This window comes from Suncus etruscus, chromosome 18 (genome assembly GCF_024139225.1).
Source record: "Suncus etruscus isolate mSunEtr1 chromosome 18, mSunEtr1.pri.cur, whole genome shotgun sequence".
Lineage (NCBI taxonomy): Eukaryota > Metazoa > Chordata > Mammalia > Eulipotyphla > Soricidae > Suncus > Suncus etruscus.
In genome coordinates, this window is record NC_064865.1 from 18,508,188 (window position 1) to 18,529,070 (window position 20,883).

Consider the following 20,883-nt stretch of genomic DNA (forward strand, 5'->3'; position numbering starts at 1 on the left):
TTACCTAATAAAATAAAATAAAATCATGTCAGGCCTGGAGTGATAGCACACAGGTAAGGTAATCTACCTTGCATGCAGCTACCCTGAGTTCGATTCCCAGGATCCCCTGAGCACAGCCAGGAGTAATTCCTGAGAGCAAAGCCAGGAGTAAGCTATGAGCATCACTGGGTGTGACTCAAAAAACAAAAAAACAAAAACAAAAAAATCATGTTGGGGTACAGAAGTAAAGGTGCTGTTTTTGGGCCACACCCGGCGGTGCTCAGGGGTTACTCCTGGCTGTCTGCTCAGAAATAGCTCCTGGCAGGCACGGGGGACCATATGGGACACCGGGATTCAAACCAACCACCTTTGGTCCTGGATCGGCTGCTTGCAAGGCAAACGCCGCTGTGCTATCTCTCCGGGCCCATAAAGGTGCTTTCTTACACCAGCTCATCCAAGACCCTCCTGTGTGCAGGAAGGGTAACAGAGCTGGAACTAGGACTTGGATTAGCCTAGAAAGTGACTTATAAACTGGACAGTTCTACAACTGTGCATCAGTTCTGTAGGCAACAGTTCTCAGCCTGGCGGGATCTAGAGGAGCCTGAGGCACTTCCCTGGGAAGGAGTGTCTGGGTTCCTTTCCAAGGGTCTGGGGTGCTGTTTTGGAATGTATTTCCTGCACCTGTGTGACCATCAGGATTACTGTGCCCATGCATCCTTGGGGGGACAGAGGGGAATGGGTGAAGCACGCATGCGTATATACCTCCACGTAGTCTGTGGGCACCAGTCCACGCTCTCCCTGGCTGTTTTTCCCTTCCAGCCATCCTCCGCCGATGTTCTGAGAGAGAAAGGGCAGAGAGAGTTGACAGAGTTATGGTGATCCTACAGCCCCTACTACTCTTCCCAGCCAAGTGCCCAATGTCAGAGAATCCCTACACCCAGCAGAGCTTCCCTGTTCTCAGCTTCTCCTGCTCCCTCCCAGGGCCTCCATGAGGCCTGCATGCTCCACAGACAGATACTGTGGGGTTTCAGGGAGCCCGTCCCCCTGGAACCCACAATGAGAGCAAATTGAGCTGAGCCTCCCTGTACCCACGACAGCAGTGCAGCCCCAAGTTGACAGGCTGGGATCTGGGACAGGACACAGCTCTATGACTGTCCCACTGCCCATGGGGCTCAGCAGAAGAAGGAAAGCATGGAGGGGGCGGTCAACCAATGTGGCCTTGAGTCCAAGTTTGGCCACTTGGAAGCAGAACAAAGTGAGTTAGTGCCTTTGTCTCTTAGGGTGGCACTGCCCACCCTTATAAGCCAAATGAACCGTCTCTGAGTTCCAGGGATACAGGGCCCCCAGGCCCTTCAAAGAAACCTCCATGTCTGTCTGTGGAAATCCATCCGGCACCCAAGGTTGGACTCCCCTTCTTCTCAGTGTTGGTCTAATAGACTCTTACCTCGCCAGCAATACTTCAACAGGACGGGGGATTTGGGGGTGAAATGGTGGTATGTCATGGGTCTGAGCAATCAATGTAGTGAAATATAAAAAACAAGCCCACAGGGACAAGTGGATGGAAATGCAACAATAATTCTCTCACCAAATTTGTAATCGTGATGATTTCTCCTTCATTAACTGTCAATTCATCATTTCCAGGTTCAGCAGCAAAATCGTACAAAACCCGCGCCTGTGGGGGTAGAGAAAAGGGAAATCATGAAGACAAATGCAGGGGAGACAAAGAACTGGGATGATGCTCACGGTCAGTGCCCAGGGGCTCACAGGTGAGGAAGACAGAACGACCAGGAAGAGAGAGGGCAGTGTCGACCCACTACCCCCACATTGCCTGCCACAGATATGGGGTTGATGCAGCAGCGTCCTGGCTAAGGGGATTCAGGTGGGGTTTAAGCGCCCAGATACACTGACTGACATGCTCCTGGTAACTGCCCCAGGCCCCTATGCTGATCCTATGAAGCTCCTTCATAGCCTAAGCACCTTCCATTTGCACCTGCCATTTACAAACATTTCTTGCAAGGAAACCTTCATTTCACAGGAAAACAGATGGTTTTTTGGCCCCTCTGGCAGCGTCCCATCTGGCTCAAGAACAACCACCCAGGTGTTCAAACCACCTTTGCACAATCCAGCAAAGTGGATCCCTTAGTACACAGCCATACACAGTAAAGAACTGCTGCTCAGCACATACGTGAATAATTATCCTATGTATGTAGGATAGAATTCGTTCGTTTTGTTTCTGAGCCACACCTTGCAATGTTTGGAGTTTACTCCTAGCTCTGCACTCAGAAATCACTCCTGGATGGGCTTTGAGGACCCTAGGTGGTGCTGGAGATTGAACCTGGCTCGGCCACATGCAAGACAAGTGTCCTTCCTCCCCATTATCCTCTCCTCCTGGCCCCAGAGGATACATTTTGATAGGCCTGATTTTCAATCCATTTCAAGGCTGAAGCAGTTGCCTTCCACACACTAACTTGGACCCAGAAGGACACTTTCTAAATCGGACATTTCATGTTAAGAATCCGGTTTGTGGGGCCGGGCGGTGGCGCTAAAGGTAAGGTGCCTGCCTTGCCTGCGCTAGCCTTGGACGGACCGAGGTTCGATCCCCCGGTGTCCCATATGGTCCCCCAAGCCAGGAGCAACTTCTGAGCACATAGCCAGGAGTAACCCCTGAGCGTTACCCGGTGTGGCCCAAAAACCAAAAAAAAACAAAACAAAACAAGAATCCGGTTTGTTTCCAAAATAGTTTTCGGCTTCACCTACCAGCCCTTCCCCTACCAGAGCTAATGGACTTGAAAATCATCTAACAAATATTTATGGAGCACTCACTATGCCGGACAGAACCAGGCCACTCCACACTGGCTTTCCCAAAAATGAGGGGAGCAGATCAAGTGCTAGCAGGACAGGGTGTGGGCGGTGCTTAGCTGTGAATCTACTGTGAAATACAGGGACAGCAGCCAGAGGGACTGATGAAAATGTGATAATGTGGCTACACAAAAATGTTACTGATGGGGGGGGAGGGAGGGGGAGAAAAAAAATGTTACTGATGGAATCAAGGGTGAATAATTTATGGTGGTTAATGTGAAGTTATTTCAATGTCTTATTCCCTGTTTCAGGAAAAACTGTGGCAAAGAGACAAATCAGAAGGGCCTTCTGTCAAGGTCAAGTGCGGGTGGGTGGTCAGAGAGGCAGAGGGAGCAGAGGGAGTTTTTATACCATCATTCTCCCTAATCTCCTGTTTTTCCTCCCCTACAGTGAGAACTCTGATATGACACTGAGGGCTGGTTTTATTTTTTTTGTTTTTTTGGACCATACCCGTTTGATGCTCAGGGGTTAATCCTGGCTCAGAAAGTGCTCAGAAATTGCCCCTGGCTTGGGGGGACCATATGGGACACCGGAGGATCAAACCAAGGTCCTTCCTTGGCTAGCGCTTGCAAGGCAGACATCTTACCTCTAGTGCCACCTCCCGGCCCCAGAGGACTGTTTTTATAGCATGGGACACCCACTGTGATGCCTCCTGCAAGGAAGGGAGATGGGAGCTCTTGCCTAGGTAGGGTCCTGGGCCAGGCCTGCCTGCAGGGCTGGATTCCACTGGGGAGCTGGGATAGGTCTGGCCCTTTCCTTCCCACAGACAACCAAACCAACTCCAGAATACAAAACAAAGGCACTGAATTTAACTTGGTGATACTGAGCATTTACAAAAAAAAGCCATTGACTTAATTATATATGATTTAATATTCCTCCTCCCCCCCAGACACTATACATATGCATATTTATGAACTATAGCATTACTTCAATGTGGATCCAGACCTTTTTTTGCACCCACAGATGCTTTTTCAAACATAGAATTGGTGATGACGTGGTGGACGTGAACCCAGAACTGAGCCAGGTGAGGTCTATGAGGATGAGCCCGGTGGAGGGTGCACCCCATGTGCCCCAGACATGGGGTCTCTGCCCCTCCCCTGACTTCACGTCAGCCATTCAGAGGGAAATGTCTACTATCTCTGGGATGAGATGGGAGACAATGCCCACTTGAACCCGGGCCCAGGCCATCTGCAGAAAGGACTGTTCCAAGTATTCCAGAAAGGGCCAATGTCTAGCCCACTGGGGGCTGATGGGCCACAGCGAGGCCTGGAGAGCAGTTGAGCTCCATGGATGAGTGAGGGTACCCCACACTCCTGTCCCACAGGAACCTCTCATTCTCGAAGCTGTGAGGAATCTGTTGCTGGGTGGCCGCAGGACCCCTTCCCTCAGGAATCAGGGTCTGGGCAGGGCCCCAATCTGCCAAGGGAGACAGAACTTCCCAAGTGGCAGGCAGACACTGCTGAGGCCCTGGGAGCTCAGGAGTGCAGAAGCCATCCGAGAAACCCATGACAGTGAGACAAGGCTGGGCCGGAAGCAGATGGGAACAAAGATTACACCCTTGGAGGGAGCAGGTTTGAGCAGGTATAAACAGACAAGGAGCAAAGACTGTAGAAAAAGTGGCAGAAAGAATGTTGGACAGGAGGAGGACATTTCTACCTCTCATTCTGGGAGGGGAGATAAAAACCCCAAGTTGAGAACCTCAATGAACAAAGGAGAGAACTTAAAACAGCAGCAAACAGCACCCTGGTGGGAATGCATAAAAGGAGTGCTGGGAACTATCGAGCATCTGCTTCTTGGGCTGCTCAAAAATCACAGTCAAGGGCCAGAGGGATGATAGCATAGCGGGGAGGGGCACTGGCTGTGCATGCGGGTGAGCTGGGTTGGATCCTTGTAACCCTGAGTCTGCCAGGTGTGACCCAAGAACAGAGCTAGAAGTAAGCCCTGAACATGGAGGTGTGGCCCTAAAACCCAAACCAACCAAAAAGCAATCACAGTTAGAATCTGGGGAGCAGCAGTGTTCATTCTGACAACAGTGGTCACTCTTCCTGCCCTGGAGCCTGAGAATTGACCCTCAACATTTTGGAAATAGGTCCAGGTAGAGAAAGGCAGGGGACAAAGGTCTGAGAAAGGAACTCTATGTGCAGACCCATTTCCAACCCCAGAGCTTCCCTTTCCAGTGGAAGTTGGGGTACTTGGGACCTCTCCCTGCCCTGTGTGGAAAGGACTAGACTCGAGTGCCCTTTATGCCAACAAAAAGAGATCTCTATCACTCGAACCAAAGCTGGTTTTCCTTAAAACACATTCAGTATCAATGTGTAAAAGTCTGACTATTCAATGCTTCCCAGAACCCCCCTTTCCCTAAGTCTGTTCATCAGAAGAAACAACATAGATGCCACTAATATACATTAGAGATACCGTATTTTCTGGCATATAAGACGACCAGGCGTATAAGACGACCCCCTAATTTTGCAGTTAAAACATAGGTTTAGGCCTATATTCGCTGTATCAGACAGAACGTTCCTGTGCTGCAACTGGATGGACCACAGTGAGCCAATCACAACAAGCAAAGGTTCAAAGGTTCTACTGTCATAGACTTCCTCTCTGACTCTGGCCGATCTGAGCAGGCTTTTGACAGTGTAGATTCGGGACCAGAACATTGTCTCATTTGCATGCATAAAAAGCCTGCTTGGATTGGCTGAGTTAGAGAGCGGTCCGAGCAGCCTGGCAGTGATTGGTGCAGGATCAAGTTGGAAAATTCGTTTTGTGGCAATATTCAGACAATTTTCGTTTAGCGGCATATTGAAACATTTTTCAGGATATACTTGGCGTATAAGACGACCCCTGATTTTCGGTTGACTTTTTTTTTGTTTCAAAAGTCGTCTTGGGCCCGGAGAGATAGCTTAGCAGCATTTGCCTTGCAAGCAGCCGATCCAGGACCAAAGGTGGTTGGTTCGAATCCCGGTGTCCCATATGGTCCCCCGTGCCTGCCAGGAGCTATTTCTGAGCAAACAGCCAGGAGTAACCCCTGAGCCCCGCCGGGTGTGGCCCAAAAACCAAAAAAAAAAAAAAAAAAAAAAAAAAGTCGTTTTCAAAAAAAAACAACAAAACAAAACAAAAAAAATAAAGGGCCTGAGAAATAGCACAGCAGCGTTTGCCTTTGCAAGCAGCCAATCCAGGACCAAAGGTGATTGGTTCGAATCCCGGTGTCCCATATGGTCCCCCGTGCCTGCCAGGAGCTATTTCTGAGCAGACAGCCAGGAGTAACCCCTGAGCACCGCCGGGTGTGGCCCAAAAACAAAAACAAACAAACAAACAACAAAAAACAAACAAACAAAAAAAACAAAAGTCATCTTATACGCAGGAAAATACGGTACGTTTCTTCAAAGTGGTTTGAGGTTGAGATTGATGGTGCCAGTTCAAATCAATCTGGGATTTCAAAAGTTACCTTCTCTCTCACCTGTATGTGTTCTGTTGTTATTCTAAATGAAATACAGACTTAAATCATCCCTATAAAATTTCATCCTGGGGGCTGAAGCAATAGCACAACAGGGAGGATGTTTGTCTTACATGCAGCCAAACCAAGTTCAATCCCTGACATCCCAAATGGTCCCTGAACACTAACAGGAGTGATTTCTGAGTGCAGAGTCAGGAGTAACCCCTGAACTCCACTGAATGTACCCCTGAAACCAAACTAAACCAACCAAAAAAATTCATACTGGTAGGTGCCACCCATTGAGCCAGTCTGTGGAGAACTTTCTGAATCCAAAGTCCTGCCTCCCCCAATTTCTGGTGAATCAAGGGGGGAGCCCTGGGCAGCTTTGCTGGTTCCATGTCCATCAGTCTACAAGTTCTGGACAGGCCAGGGTCCCAGAGAGTTGGCCTTGGGAAGAAGCTCTTCCTTGAGATACAGTGACCCCGGGATCTGTCATATTTTGGATATGTTGCTTCTAAAACATCCCAAGAAGGAAATCAAATTAGTAAATTTCCTTAAATGTTCCCAAACCACAGTTTCTATGAAATGGATTATATCCATTCAAGAAGACAATCACAATACAACTGTTAATAGCTGCTCGAGCAATAGCAAGCTTCCTAGTAAATGATGTCTTTGAAGGAAAAAGTCTGTTGAGAATGGCTGGACATTCAATGTTTATTATGCAAAAATTTCACTGTCAACAAAATAAATCTGTTCTCTAAAAATATTTACCCTGTGGGGCTTGAGCCATAGCATAGCTGGCAGGGTGTTTGCCCTGCACAAGGCCAACCCAGATTCAAGCCCCAACATCCCATATGGTCCCGAGTCCCTCCAGGAGTGATTTCTAAGCACAGAGCCATGAGTAACCCCTAAGCACTGCTGGGTGTGACACAAAAACAAAAACAAAACCCTGAAATGGATTTCTAACTATTATCCTGAAATAAGATATACTTGACAGACTTTAAGGAAAACAACTGGTCATTTAGAAAAGTTCGAGACATTTCTAATATGAACAAAAATGTAATTAGAAGCAGGAATATAAATGTACAAGGAATATTTAGAATATTTCTAAATCTGATTGTAACAAAGGGAAGTTACACAATCCGGTAGAGAAGAAGGATCTGAGAGATTTACAAGAGAAAATTCCAATTTTCCCAGTCATTTTCACATGCTCCAAAGTCCCACCCCGACCCCAATTCCATCCCAAAAGAGCAGTTCTAGAAAGTCCTCAGGCCAAGAACTGGAGTAACTTTAGAATACTTTACACCATGGGGCTTGAGAAATAGCATGGAGATAGGGCATTTGCCTTGCATGCAGGATAATGGTTCGAATCCCGGCATACCATATGGTCCCCTGAGCCTACCAGGAGCCATTTCTGAGTGTAGAGCCAGGAGTAATCACTGAGCGCTCCTGGGTGTGACTCAAAAACAAACAACAAAAAAACTACTTTACACCAAATTTAGCAGATGAGCCCAGAGAGACAGTACAATGAGTAAGGTGCTGTCCTCACATGTCCTTGGCTGACCCAGGTTCACACGCACGCACGCACGCACGCACGCACACATGCACACGAGCAGTTTGTAGGGCAGATTTTCCTTTCCCTAGGTCACTGGCCACCCCTCAGTATCTGCTGCTGGGGTGCCAATGCCACCAATGGATGCCAGGCAAATCCTAGGATTTACAGAAACTACAAAGGAATCTATTGAACTAGTCAACTGGACAAAGGAGGTGGGTGGGTGGGTGGGTCTAGCCAAAGTATCAAGATGCAAGAACAAACCCCAAAGAGAAAAGCAGGTGCAGGCAAGGAGACCATAGAGGAGTCAAGGAACTCAAGACAATGAGAAATAAATCCACAGCATAAATAAATCAAACTCTGATCCTGAGTCCAACAAAAGGCAAGCAAGGTCCCTGAGAAACTGAAAGTCTGCAGATGCTGCCCTAAAGCACTTCAGGAGTGATTTCTGAGTGCAGAGCCAGAAGTGAGCCTGGAGTATAGAGCCAGGAACCAGTCCAGAACACAGCTCAAAGTGATCCCCAAACAAACATTAAACAAATCCTGACTTTCTCAAAAGAGGGAGAAAGAACTTTCTCTTCACCCCAATTAAATAAAATGCACCCACATTGCTTGGCAAAAACAACAGAAACAAGATTAAGATATACCAGGTGGGGCCAGAGGGATAGTATGGAGGTAAAGCATTTGCCTTGCATGTGGAAAGTCGGTGGTTCAAATCCCAGCATCCCATATGGTCCCCCCAAGCAAGCTTGCCAGGAGCGATTTCTGAGCATAGAGCCAGGAGTAACCCCTGAACGCTGCCGGGTGTGACCCCCCCCAAAAAAATACCAAGGTGAAAAATGCCCACAATGCATGTCATAGACTACAGGCCAGTTCCCCTCCACAATAAAGCAACCATTAGGGCTGGAGTGATAGCACAGCAGTAGGGCGTTTTTGTCTTGCATGCGGCCAATCTGGGATGGACCAGTTCTATCCCCAGCATTTCATAAGGTCCCCTAAGCCTGCCAGGAGCAATTTCTGAGCACAGAGCCAGAGGTAGACCCCTGAGCGCCACTGGGGTGTGCCCCCACAAAACACACACACAAAAAACAAAATCCCAAAAATGACCCACCATTATTCATAGGGTTGAAAGGGCTCTTAAAATGCAAAACTGTGGGGGCCGGGCGGTGGCGCTAAAGGTAAGGTGCCTGCCTTGCCTGCGCTAGCCTTGGACGGACCGTGGTTCGATCCCCCGGTGTCCCATATGGTCCCCCAAGCCAGGAGCAACTTCTGAGCACATAGCCAGGACTAACCCCTGAGCGTTACTGGGTGTGGCCCAAAAACCAAAAAAAAAAAAAAATAAAAATGCAAAACTGTGGACAGAGAAGGGTGCTTGACTTGCACGAGGCCAGCCCAGGTTCAACCCCAGCATCCCATATGGTCCCTCAAGCACTGCCAGGAATGATTCCTGAGCATAGAGCCAGGAGTAACCTTTGGGTACCACTGGATGTGACCCAAAAACAAAAGAAAGATTTTTAAAAATTACTAATTTTGTCTATCAGGCTACATTCAAAAAGAAAACTGGAATGTAATGACCAATGCTGGTGAATTTTGGTTCAAGAGAGGATCTTCCCACCGTGGGGCAATGTGGCAGCTCTCACTCTTCAAAGCCCCAGAGCCACATGCACAGAAATCCTAGCACCCGGCACCCTTCCACCTTGCTGACTCTCCCTACAGCACTCACAGAAATAGGGGTCAGACTCCACAATGAAGGAACAGAGGGACCAGGGTCTCCAGGCAGTGGAAGAAAGTGAAAACCCCCAAGCTTCTGCACAGGATTTGCTTCTGGGGGATGCTGTCGAAGTTTAGCTTTTAGGTTAGGTGGCTTTTAGTTTAGTTTTAGTATAGTGGGCTGCATCCACCTATACTTAGGGCTTACTCCTGGCTGGCTCTGTGCTTAGGGATCACTTCAGGCAGGGGCATCCTATGGGATACCAAAGATCGAACCTGAATTAGCCCCTGCCAGGCCAGTGCCCTACCATCATGCTCTATGAACTCTCTATCCGGGCAATGGTTTTTATTTTGTTTTGAGTTCACACGGACAGTGCTCAGGGATGATTCCCAAAGGTGCTTAGGGGCCCATGCAGTGCTGGGGATGGAACCCAGGCCTACACTGGCAAAGCTTGGGCTGGGCCACTGGGCAGGTCTTCTCTCTGCTGGCATCTGACCATGGGGCAAGAGAGAGCGAGGAGGCAAGCAGGGTCAGCTCTTGTCCTACTGTAGAAGTGGGAGCACCACCCCCTCAGGCCCTCGGCAGTTCCAACAGAGACCCACCGCCCTGCCCCAAAATAAGTCAATTCATCAAAAACTGGCAAGCACTGTCTTTCTTGTGCCTCTTCCTGAGAAGCCCCAGCCCTGCTAAAAATATAGCAAAGATCATAGAATTTTCCTTCCCTGGTTCCACATAACAAAGCACAAAACACTTCAAAGTTCAACTCATAAAAGATTGGAAAAGAGAATCTAAAGAGAATCTTGGGGGGGGGGTAGGTTTGGTTTCTTTCTGGAACACACCCAACAGTGCCCAGCGAACCATATGGGGTACTGGGGATCGAGCACAGGTCAATCTCAGAACAGTGACTTTCCCACTGTGCTATGGATCTGGCCCCAACAAACAGAATCTTTAATAGTGTAAATTTTGGGGCCAGAGAGCATAGTAGTAGGGCATTTGCCTTGCATGTGGGCAAACCCAGGAGATGGTGGTTCAATTCACAGCATCCCATATGGTCTCCTGAGCCTGCCAGGGACAATTTCTGAGTGCAGAGCCAGGAGTAACCCGTAAGTGCTGCAAGGTGTGATCCCAAAACAAAACAAAGTATAAATTTAGGCAACATGTGAGCTCAGATTCATTCAGTGCTGATATGCTAACCTTACACAGGAGTAATTACTCTTTACAACAATAGAAACACAGCAACATAATGAACTTTGACAAGAAAACGTTAAAAAATAAAAAACAACAAATGCTCTGTGGGCCGAAGGATAGTGCAAACGGGGAGGGCATGCAGTCAAGCCAGGTTCAATCTCCAGCATCCCTGAGACTGCCAGAAGTGATTTCTGAGCATAGATAGAGCCAGGAGTAACCTCTAAGCATCACTGGGTACAGCCCAAAGAGAAAAGAGAAAAACAAAATCCCACACCAATATGCTCTTTTGCCAACAACAACAAAAAAGGCACAGCTGGGACCAGACTGTATATAAAGACTGTTTGATTGAGGAGCTGACCAAGCAGCGCAAGAGATGATTCATGGGGACCCCTGCACCCCAATCCTCTGACAAGTCAGAATAATGAACACGTAGTAAGGAAAAAACAATTTTGTAGCAAAGTGGCAAAAATCCTTACTTTCTCCAAGCAGCAATCTGAGCAAACTGCAGCTGGGATGGGGGGATATTCCCAACTGCAATGAAGACCAAAATGCAGGTAGAAAAGGCAAGTGAGGGGAAGGAGTAAGGGCCTCCCGAGAAGCCAGGCCACACTCGGGGACTGGAAGAAACCCTCACAAGGTGCTCTGCCCGAGCACCCCTTCCAAGGGCCCCAGGTTAGGCACCTGCAGACAAGTGAGCATGACCTGCCACAGCAGAGCCTGGGAGCCCATGGCTGCTGCATCTGAGACACTTTCATCCACCTAGGTTCTCAAGAAGGCCCCACGTACCTCAATAATCCTCCCAAACGAATTCAAAACGAACTGTCAAGTTATACTGTCCCCAAGAATTCCTATTTTTACTTGACCGCCTTTTCTTTTCGGGCTAACAATGGTGCTGCCAAGGACTCATCAACCTTGAACCACACGATCACTTGATTATGAGCACCCAACAACGCCATGAGGGAAAACCCCATGATCTCATCAGTGTAAGAGAAGTGCCTGCACTAAGGAACTTATCAAATTATGTCCAACAAGACCAACCTGCTGCTCAATGCGGATTTCTGCAGATGCAGAGAAGCTCAGTGGCCCTCAGAGAGGTGGCAGGATGCTCAGAGACAAGGCAGAGACACTCAAGAGTGGAGCCAAAGGCCAGGGCACTTGTGTGCACTGTGGGGGGAGCCTAGCAGAGTCCTCTGCCATTTGGAGACCCTGTGGGAGTTCATGGAAGCTGGCAAATGAGCAGCTGGTATCCTAGGGTCTCAGCCCTGTTGCCCAGCCTAGGTGGGATCCAGCTGGGGTCACGAGACAGGTCTGCCCAGTGAGGGCCTGATGAGACTCGGGCACAGCCTGAGCACAAGCAGGAAGGGAAACGCCAGATTCTGGCACCACTCAGTGATGCCAAACCAAACAGGAGGAAGCCTTCCCCACCCCTTTGACTCTTCTCTGTCCACCTTCTGTGAGAGCTTTTTACATACCCAGAAGTCAGATCTTGCCAAAAGTTTCCCCCATGTTTATCGATATAATCATATAACTTTATCATTTTTTTTCTGCTGATGGGGTCCATTAATTCACTGATTTGAGTAGTGTGTTCAGCCATCCTTGCACTGCTCACATCGATCCCACTTGTTCACAGCATATGATCCTTTATGTGCTTACTGAGGTCTGAGTCCATGCTCTTAGAGACAGTGCTCCCAAGTTCCCTTGTGTTGCGCGTTCTGCTTGAGTCATCTGGGCCTACACCCCAACAAATGACACTCCTCTTTGAAGGTTTGCTAGAAATCTCCAGTATGAGCTTTTGTTTTGAGGGACTCTTGACTGTTTAGTTTTCTTACTTCAAATTGAACTGTTCATCAGGTTTTTTGTTTCTGCGGGCAGGTGGGGTACCACAGGTAGTATCAGGGATTGTTCCCTAGTTGATTGTCAGATAAACTGACCTCCCAGTTTGAACCCCCAGCGCCACACCTGGTTTCCCTGGAACCTCCAGGAGTGATCCCTGAGCACAGAGCCAGGAGTAAGCCTGAATGCTGCCAGGTGTGATGCCCTAAACACTGGAAACATGACAAAACAAAAACAAAAACATTTCTCTTGCATTAAGCCCTTAGGATGGACTTGGATGGTGGATGGAAGCCTTTGTCCTTAGGCTCAGGATCCCGTGGCTCCATCCTCCATTAACCGTCAGGTCAGGTCATCATCTTCAGGTAGTCGCGGCAGGAATCAGACTCACTCAGACAGGCATCAGGAAGTATCAGTTTTATTCATACCCTATCCATCACACGTGTGGTCAATCTCAACCATTTATGCATGCTATCCTTAGCTTGCCCTGCGTCTTAACTTGTCCCGCCATGTCTTTTCCTCATATCTCCCCATGCTGACAAAAGGAGCAAAAGCCCTAGTCCTCTCTGGTCAAAGCCTTATCTACCCTTTCCAAGACCCCTCCCAGGAAATGGGCGGGATCTTGCAGGTAAAGTTACAGGTCATATCCGCCAAAGACTCCTCCCATAAATGGGAGGGACTTGCAGGTAGTTACCTGTAAACGGGATGGAGTTACATCTCCCCCTTCTCTGAAAAGTAAAAGAAGCTTTTTGTAATTCTGACCCCGCCTTTAGTCACAGGCGGGTAATGTGACTCCATCCTGGATTTAAGTGTATCTACCTGAGACCCGCCCATTTCTGGGAGGGGTTTTGGGAACCAAATATTACATTACCTTACCTGCTAGAACCCTCCCATTTCCTGGGAGTGGTCTTGGGGAGGTGAGATAAGGCCTTTGGGCCAGGGGATTAGGGTCTTTTGGCCTTTTCCAGCATGGAGAGGCATGAGGAAGAGACATGGCCAGACAAGTTAAGACTCAGGGCAAGCTAAGGATAGCATGCATAAATGGTTGAGATTGACTACACGTGTGGTGTATAGGGCAAGAATAAAGTTGATGCTTCCTGAAGCCTGCCTATGAATGAGACTCCTTTCCGCCATTCACCTAAACCTGGGACCCGCTGGTGAAGGGGGGGGTGCAGAGCCACGTGGCCTGGGATGGCAGAGAAAGGTCCCTCCATCCATCCACCATCCAAGCTCATCCTAAGGGCTTAATGCAACACTTCTCTCCAGTCCCGTTCAGGTTTTCATTAACGACCTCATGATTCAGTCCTAGGATGTTTTGTGGGTCTGGAAATGCAACATTTCTTCTGTGTAATCCAACTCTCTCCTGTCATTCCTGACCCTATTTATTAGTAGTTTCTTCCCTCCTGAGTCTAGTCAAGGGCTTGTCACTCTTGTTTATCCTTTCACAGAACCAGCTCTGACCTGTATACAGTCTTTCTGACTTGAATTTGACATGCCAAAGTCCATACTTCTTCCCTATTCCTACTTCTGGGCAGCCTCTACTGCCAATGTCTAGGGAGGAATGGGGTCCTTGTGCAGCACCACCAGCAGACACACGGGGATCTACAGGTCACAGCCCAGCGGACCAGCCCAGGCCCTGAGGTGCCAGCATGGGTCTGCCCATCGAGACTACAGCAAACATTCCAGAGAGCAGGTTCTTGAGAAAGCAGGTTCTTGAGGCATCTGTGCACTGAACCTGAGCAGAAGTGGGGAATGATTCAGAATTTGACCTCTGGACACAGCAGCCAGGATAGCTCAGCATGAAAACAGAGGCCTAGCAGCAGGTCCTGGGATCCTGGAAGACTATGGCTGGTCCCAACCCAGCAGTCTGCAGGCCAAAGCAATCATGGTCTGTCTCTCTCCAACATTAGCTGAGCCTCTTGGTTGCCATGGGGACTGCCTGCCCTGGTCTTCAGTGCCCAATCTGTCAGGTGGCTGTCCTGTCCAGGCTACCCTAGCCTGCGGGGGAGGGGAACTCCTTAAACTGGATGACCCTAAAAACCATACACACACACACACACACAAATGAAAAAGAATTTGCACTTGGGTGTGTTACTAAGATAAAACATGGCAGACCCCTAGCAAGGTTGAAAGGTCACCAAGATGGCTTCTCAGTCAAGATGACACAGATGGGGGCCGGAGAGATAGCATGGAGGTAAAGTATTTGCCTTTCATGCAGAAGGTCATTGGTTCGAATCCTGGCATCCCATATGGTCCCCCGAGCCTGCCAGGAGTAACCCCTGAGCAGTGCCGGGAGTGACCCAAAAAAAAAAAAGATGACACAGATGTCCACGGAGACTTTGAACTGTGATCCCCCTCACCCCCAGTCACTGCCAGGAGTGACTCTGAGCACTGAGCCAGTAGTATGAGCCCTGAGCACTGCTGAATGTGGTTCACAAATTAAAAACAAAGGGGGAAAAAACTCTCTCAACCCCACACATTCCTGTGCCCAATGCTTTCTCTTTCAACTGCTTAAGATTTGCCACATTTGGTGGCATCTATTTCCTCTGCCTCATAGTAGCCAAGTTTTGCCCATGTCACCTGATCACTGTCACCTTGGCTAGGGTCCCAACAGCTGCCTACTTATTGCCCAACCCAGCAGATGTCCTCAGGCGCCTTCTGGTCCGAGCTGTCTCCCAGTTGTCCTCGAACACGAACACGTAGGCCTCAGACTCTGCCCTTTGTCCCCTTCCTGGGCCAGCCACATGTTCCTCCAGGTCTCTGCATTCTTGGCCCTCTCCATGAGTCACAATAATGTAACCCCAAGATCTGTGCATAGTAGACTGTCAAGGAGATGCAGGGCATACTTGGCCAAGGGTTCAGGAAGTCAGGAAGCCAAGAAGTGTTTGGAGAGACAAGATAGGATTGGTCATGAGGAGTTGCTGCCTCCAGCCGGCATCAGGCAGGTTGGGACTCTGGGTACAAAGTCTTTTTCCCTGACAACATTGCCCACTGCCAAATCTGTCCTACAGGGAGAAAATCTGTCCTGTGGAGGAAACAGCATTCCACAAGTCAACTTCAGAGAGCAGCTGGTGCTCCTGTCTTAGGCTGTGGAACTTGTAAATAGAGGTAAACTCTCTTCTAATCAGAAATCTGCATTTCCTCAAAAATCTCAATCTGTCTCTCTCCTCTCTCTTTCTCTGTCTCTGTCTGTCTCTCTGTCTCTGTCTCTCTCTGTCTCTCTCTGTCTCTCTGTCTCTCTCTGTCTCTCTCTCTCTCTCTCTCTCTCTCTCTCTCTCTCTCTCTCTCTCTCGTGCTCCTGCCTTAGGCTGTGGAACTTGTAAATGGAGGTAAACTCTCTTCTCTATAGAAATCTGCATTTCCTCAAAAATCTCAATCTCAATCTCTGTCTTTCTCTCTGTCTGTCTCTCTGTCTGTCTGTCTGTCTGTCTGTCTGTCTGTCTGTCTGTCTCTCTCTCTCTCACACACACACACACACACACACACACACACACACACACACACACAATGTACCACATCAATCCCTTTAGTAGTGTCCATATTCTTTGCTACAGTGAGAGTCAGAATTGCAATGTGGCCCACAGAGAAATACCACAGAAAGGAGGATGCTTGTCTTGCACACACATGTGCATGACCTGGCTTGATCCCCAGCAGCCCATTTGGTTCCTCGAGTACCACTGGGAGTGATCCTTGAGTGCAGAGCCAGGAGTAAGTCCTAAGCAGCACTGTGTGTGGGCTCCCCACAGAAGAAGGGGCTGCATTCTGGCCCTTTTAGGTAGTGTTATTTGTTCTGAGACCTGCAGAGCCCAGACTAAAGGACGTGGGAGGACATGGGCAGGTTTGGCAGAGGGGCCCATCGCAAAGGTCCAGATAACAGCCTGAGCTCTGAATCACCGGCCAACCCCATTCAACTTCCCGTACAAAGGGAATTTTTCTTTTTCTTTCCTTTTTTTTTTGTTTTTTGTTTTTTGGGTCACACCCGGCAGCGCTCAGGGGTTACTCCTGGCTGTCTGCTCAGAAATTGCTCCTGGCAGGCTCAGGGGACCATATGGGATGCCGGGATTCGAACCACTGTCCTTCTGCATGCAAGGCAAATGCCTTACCTCCATGCTATCTCTCCAGCCCCTCAAAGGGAGTTTTTCTGACTACCACCTAAATGTTATGCGAGCTCAAGCGTGGCTTTTCAGAGTCATAGGGAGGTTTAACTGACTTGTACAACAGGAGTCTGGCAAAGAAATTACACATACTTGCAGAATCTATACATAAAACGGACTGAAAACTGAAGTGGCAGCGAAACTGTATACATAGGGCCCCCTTCCTGGTCCCCAAAGAGGGTGCCAACTCCTGGCTCCAGAGCACAAACTTTCTTGGGGCCACCTTGATGCTGAGCCTAACTTGAATAGATGCCTGTCCTTGGGCCCAACTCCTTCCATTCCTGACACGTTTTCCCCATTTCAACACCAGATCACCCTGAAAATGCAACAGAGCAAAGTTATTCCTGAATAATCCAAGGGACTATGAGTGGGGAAGGAGACAAAATACAGCGGGGAGTGGATGCCCCATGTGAGATATGACCTGTTTCAACCACATGTCCTAAGTCATCACAGAACCAAAATGTTTTCCATGCAAGCATTCATCAAACTGAACTGAAGCTTGCAGATCTTAGAACTCAGACTCCAAAGGTCTTCTGCATAAGGCCATATTGATCCTGGCTTCTGACACAGCCAGTGGATCCCAACCCCAAATGACCCTCAGGCCAGGAGTGATTTCTGAGTGCATAGCCAGGAGTAACCCCTAAGCATCACCCGGTGTGGCTCCAAAACCAAAAATATAAATAAATAAATGGTCTTAAAGCAATTTCTGGTGTGCAAAAGAACTTGCACAGGCATTTGTTTTGCACCACCTAGGTTCGATGTCTGTCACAGGAAATTCTTTCATACATGGGCAGGAGTGACCTCTGAGCATGACTGGGCATGGCCCCAAATAAAAACTAAACAATAATATTCAGAATCTTTATCATTATTTATCATCAATGCCTGAGCCTCATATTACTTTGGATCTGGGGCTGTGGGTGATCTGTGCACCTGACTGCACAGCCCTGAGGGGGTCATAGGGGGGTCATTGGGGGAAAAGGGTCCAGTCCCAAAGGAGCACTGCACTGTGTGTGAATGGTGTGTGTGTGTGTGTGCATGTGTGTGTATAGGAGTGGCTTGCTCATGGGCACATTCGCTCGGTTCCTACAGGATACAGTGGCAGAGCCTGGAACACTGCACAGAAAGCTATATGGAACAAATGGGAGAGTCGGGCAATGTTGGCCACCATGCAAGGTACAGAGGGGTGGACACACATGGGGTCAGGTCACACAGTCACTAGCATCAGGACATGACGAGGTGCGGGTTCCCACCAGCAGACCAGGAGCAGGAAGGGCACCTCTGCCCAGATGTTCCCCAGCATGGTCCCTGAAAACACGGAATCCCACTGATTAGTCTTGGTACCCTCTCCACTGGGACACAGCAAAGGACCCATCTGGAGGTGGAAAGAGGGACAATGGGAGAAACTAAAGAGCCAGTGTGACAGTGCAGTGGGTCCCTTGAGCCCCTCTAAGTGCCCACTTACAGAGGGGGTAGGGAAGGGAGGGAGGAGGAAGAAGAGAGAAGGGGGGGAGAAAAGCAGGAGGCAGGCAGGGTGGCAGAAAGCAATGGGGGGATTGGAGGTTCTCAAAGAAGACGCGTTGCTACAGTGTTTTAAAGCCTCCAGGGCAGAGATGGCCTTTTCTCTTATCCTCTGAGGTAACCCAGTTCCCGTAATTGTACATTTTAATAAGCTCCAAAGACAACAAAATTAAGACACAGGAGGAGAGGGCTGAAGTGACAGCACAGCAGAAAGGGCATTTGCCTTGTACGTGGCTGATCCAGATAGACCCAGGTTTCAGCCCCTGTAATACCATTTTCTTTCGTGTTTTTGTTTTGCTCAGGGGAGCATTTGGGATGACAGGGATAGAACCCTATTTTTGTACAAGTTTTGTACAAGGCAAGTGCCCTACCCACTGTACTATCTCTCTGGCTCTTGTCATACCATTTTCTTCTAATAAAAAAAGGAAAATGATACTGAATGACTTTGGTAAGCTTCATGGATTTTTAGACAAGTGGTCCAAATCCCTCTCCACTGAAAATGCTGTTAACTGTAAATCATGTCGTGGCACCAAAGACTGATCCAGCTAAAGCAGTGAGGAGCAAAGAGTAAATTCACTTAAGTTCTCCCCAAAGCCAGCAGGGCCTTTGGGGGGGCTCACTATCCACACACTCCCTGGTCTGACAGTGGCTCTCTGAGATGACCATGGCTGACCCTAGGCTGATAAGACTCCCTTGATACAAACTCTGCCCTCTACCATTTGTATTTTATTTTATTTGGGGCCTAACCTGGCAGTGTTCAGGGATGACTCCAGCTTATTTAGGGATCACTCTGAGAGATTCTCAAGCCCTTATGGCGCTAGGGTTCGGATATGAGGTGGCACTCGGGCCGGCTGCCCTCGCTCCAGCCTGCCTGCTGGCATTTCTGGGCAGTCCCTAAATCAGGGCGACCTTTCTGATGAGAGTTAAAGCAACAGCAGCTGACCATAAGGGCTCTTAAATCTGTTTAAATCCTAAATCAGAGCTGTTGTAGCTAAACAATTGAATCATTGCCTGGGCTAAGAAGATTGTAAAATGAGTGGGAATTGACTGGCTGATCCTAAGAAGACAAAATTAAATGGTTGAGGAAACTTAATTTTTGTTTTGTTTTGGGGTCACACTGGACAGTACTCAGGGTTTATTTCTGGCTCTGCACTCAGAAATTACTCCTGGCAGGACTCGGGGAACCATAGAGGATGCTGCATATCAAACCAGGGTTGGCTGAATACAAGGCAAGCATCCTACCTGCAGTGAATTTAAAGAAAATTAACTTGCTAAAAGGCTTACTGTAAAAATAAGTTTAATGGACACACAGTTAAGACAAGTGATACAAGTTTTGTTTGGGGACACTTGCAGGGATGCTCAGGGCTTAGTCCAGCATCACTCCAGTGGGGCTCAGGGAGCAAACTGGAACTGGCTGTGTACAAGGCAAGCACCCTTCTTGCTGTATTTTATCTCTGGCTTAAAGGATCTTTTTTTGGGGGGAGGGTGTCACACCCTGCGGTGCTCAGAGTTACTCCTGGTAGGCATGGGGGTCCATGTGGGATGCCAGAATTTGAACCACCTTCTGTCTTGGGTTGGCTGCATGCAAGGCAAACGCCCTACTTCTGTGTTATCTCTCTGGCCCCAAGGATCATTTTTTTTAAACAAAATATCCCAAATTCACAACACTTTGAAATTTATTTTTAAGTTCTTTAAAGCACAGAATGGAAGTTATTTTGACACTATACAAGAGATCTGTTACAACTCTGATTAAAGTGGTTTATCTTCAGGAGAAATCTCAACATTCTAGCAAAGGATTGGTAAATAAATGTATTCTTATGGGGTTTTTGTTTGTTTTTGTTTATTGGGCCACACCTGGTGACGCTCAGGGGTTACTCGTGGCTATGCGCTCAGAAATCGCTCCTGGCTTGGAGGACCATATGCGACAACGGGGGATAGAACCGCAGCCCGTCCTAGGCTAGCTCTGGCAAGGCCTTACCGCTCCATGCCACTGCTCCGGCCCTATACTTACGTATTTTAAATTAAGATGCAAGTGTCAGTATTTCCTTTGCAATCTTTCACCAGATAATTTTGGGGGGGGGAGGCCATACCAGGATTGTTCAGGGTTACTCCTGGCTCTGCACTCAAGATTCACTCCTGGCTGGTTCAGAGGACCAGATGGGATGCCAGAGATCGAACCCGAGTGGGACACAGCAAGGCAAGCACCCCTAGCGCTGTACAATTGCTCTGTCCCCACCCAGCAATGCTCAGAGGCTACTCTTGGCTCTGTGCTCAGGAGCGACCCCTAGTGGTGCCCAAGGACCACATGCAGTGCTAGCAACTCCAACTTGGGTCAGCAGTGTGCAAAGAGGGGCCTTAGGCCCTGTCAACCTTCCAGCCCTGCAAACACTGTTTTGGATAAACCTTGGCAGATTCATTGCCAGTCAGTAACAGTCGTAAGCATCACCTCCCAAGTATCTAAACTGGACGCTGCTGTTCTGACCTCAGTGTAGGGCAAGCAAGCAACATCAATGCAGCAGATGGCGACTTCACGAATGTTAGTACCACAAACCGTGAGACTATTTCAAGCTACTATGGATTTACCCCGGATATTCAGTCAAGAAATAATGGCTAGTGTTTACTTCAAAATTCAAAGGGAAGGGGCCGGAGTAATAGCACA

The 20,883-nt window shown here is 48.5% G+C and overlaps 1 protein-coding gene across 1 annotated transcript in view; it reads right to left on the reverse strand.

Moving 5' to 3' along the window:
- Positions 1-20,883, reverse strand: part of SNX9 (sorting nexin 9) — a 77,769-nt gene that overhangs the window by 39,071 nt on the left and 17,815 nt on the right. Inside the window, exons 2-3 of the mRNA XM_049765347.1 lie at positions 1,565-1,651; positions 742-816 (exon numbers count right to left, since the gene is read on the reverse strand). Coding sequence (XP_049621304.1) covers positions 742-816; positions 1,565-1,651 — 162 coding nt within the window. The remainder of the gene's footprint in view (positions 1-741; positions 817-1,564; positions 1,652-20,883) is intronic.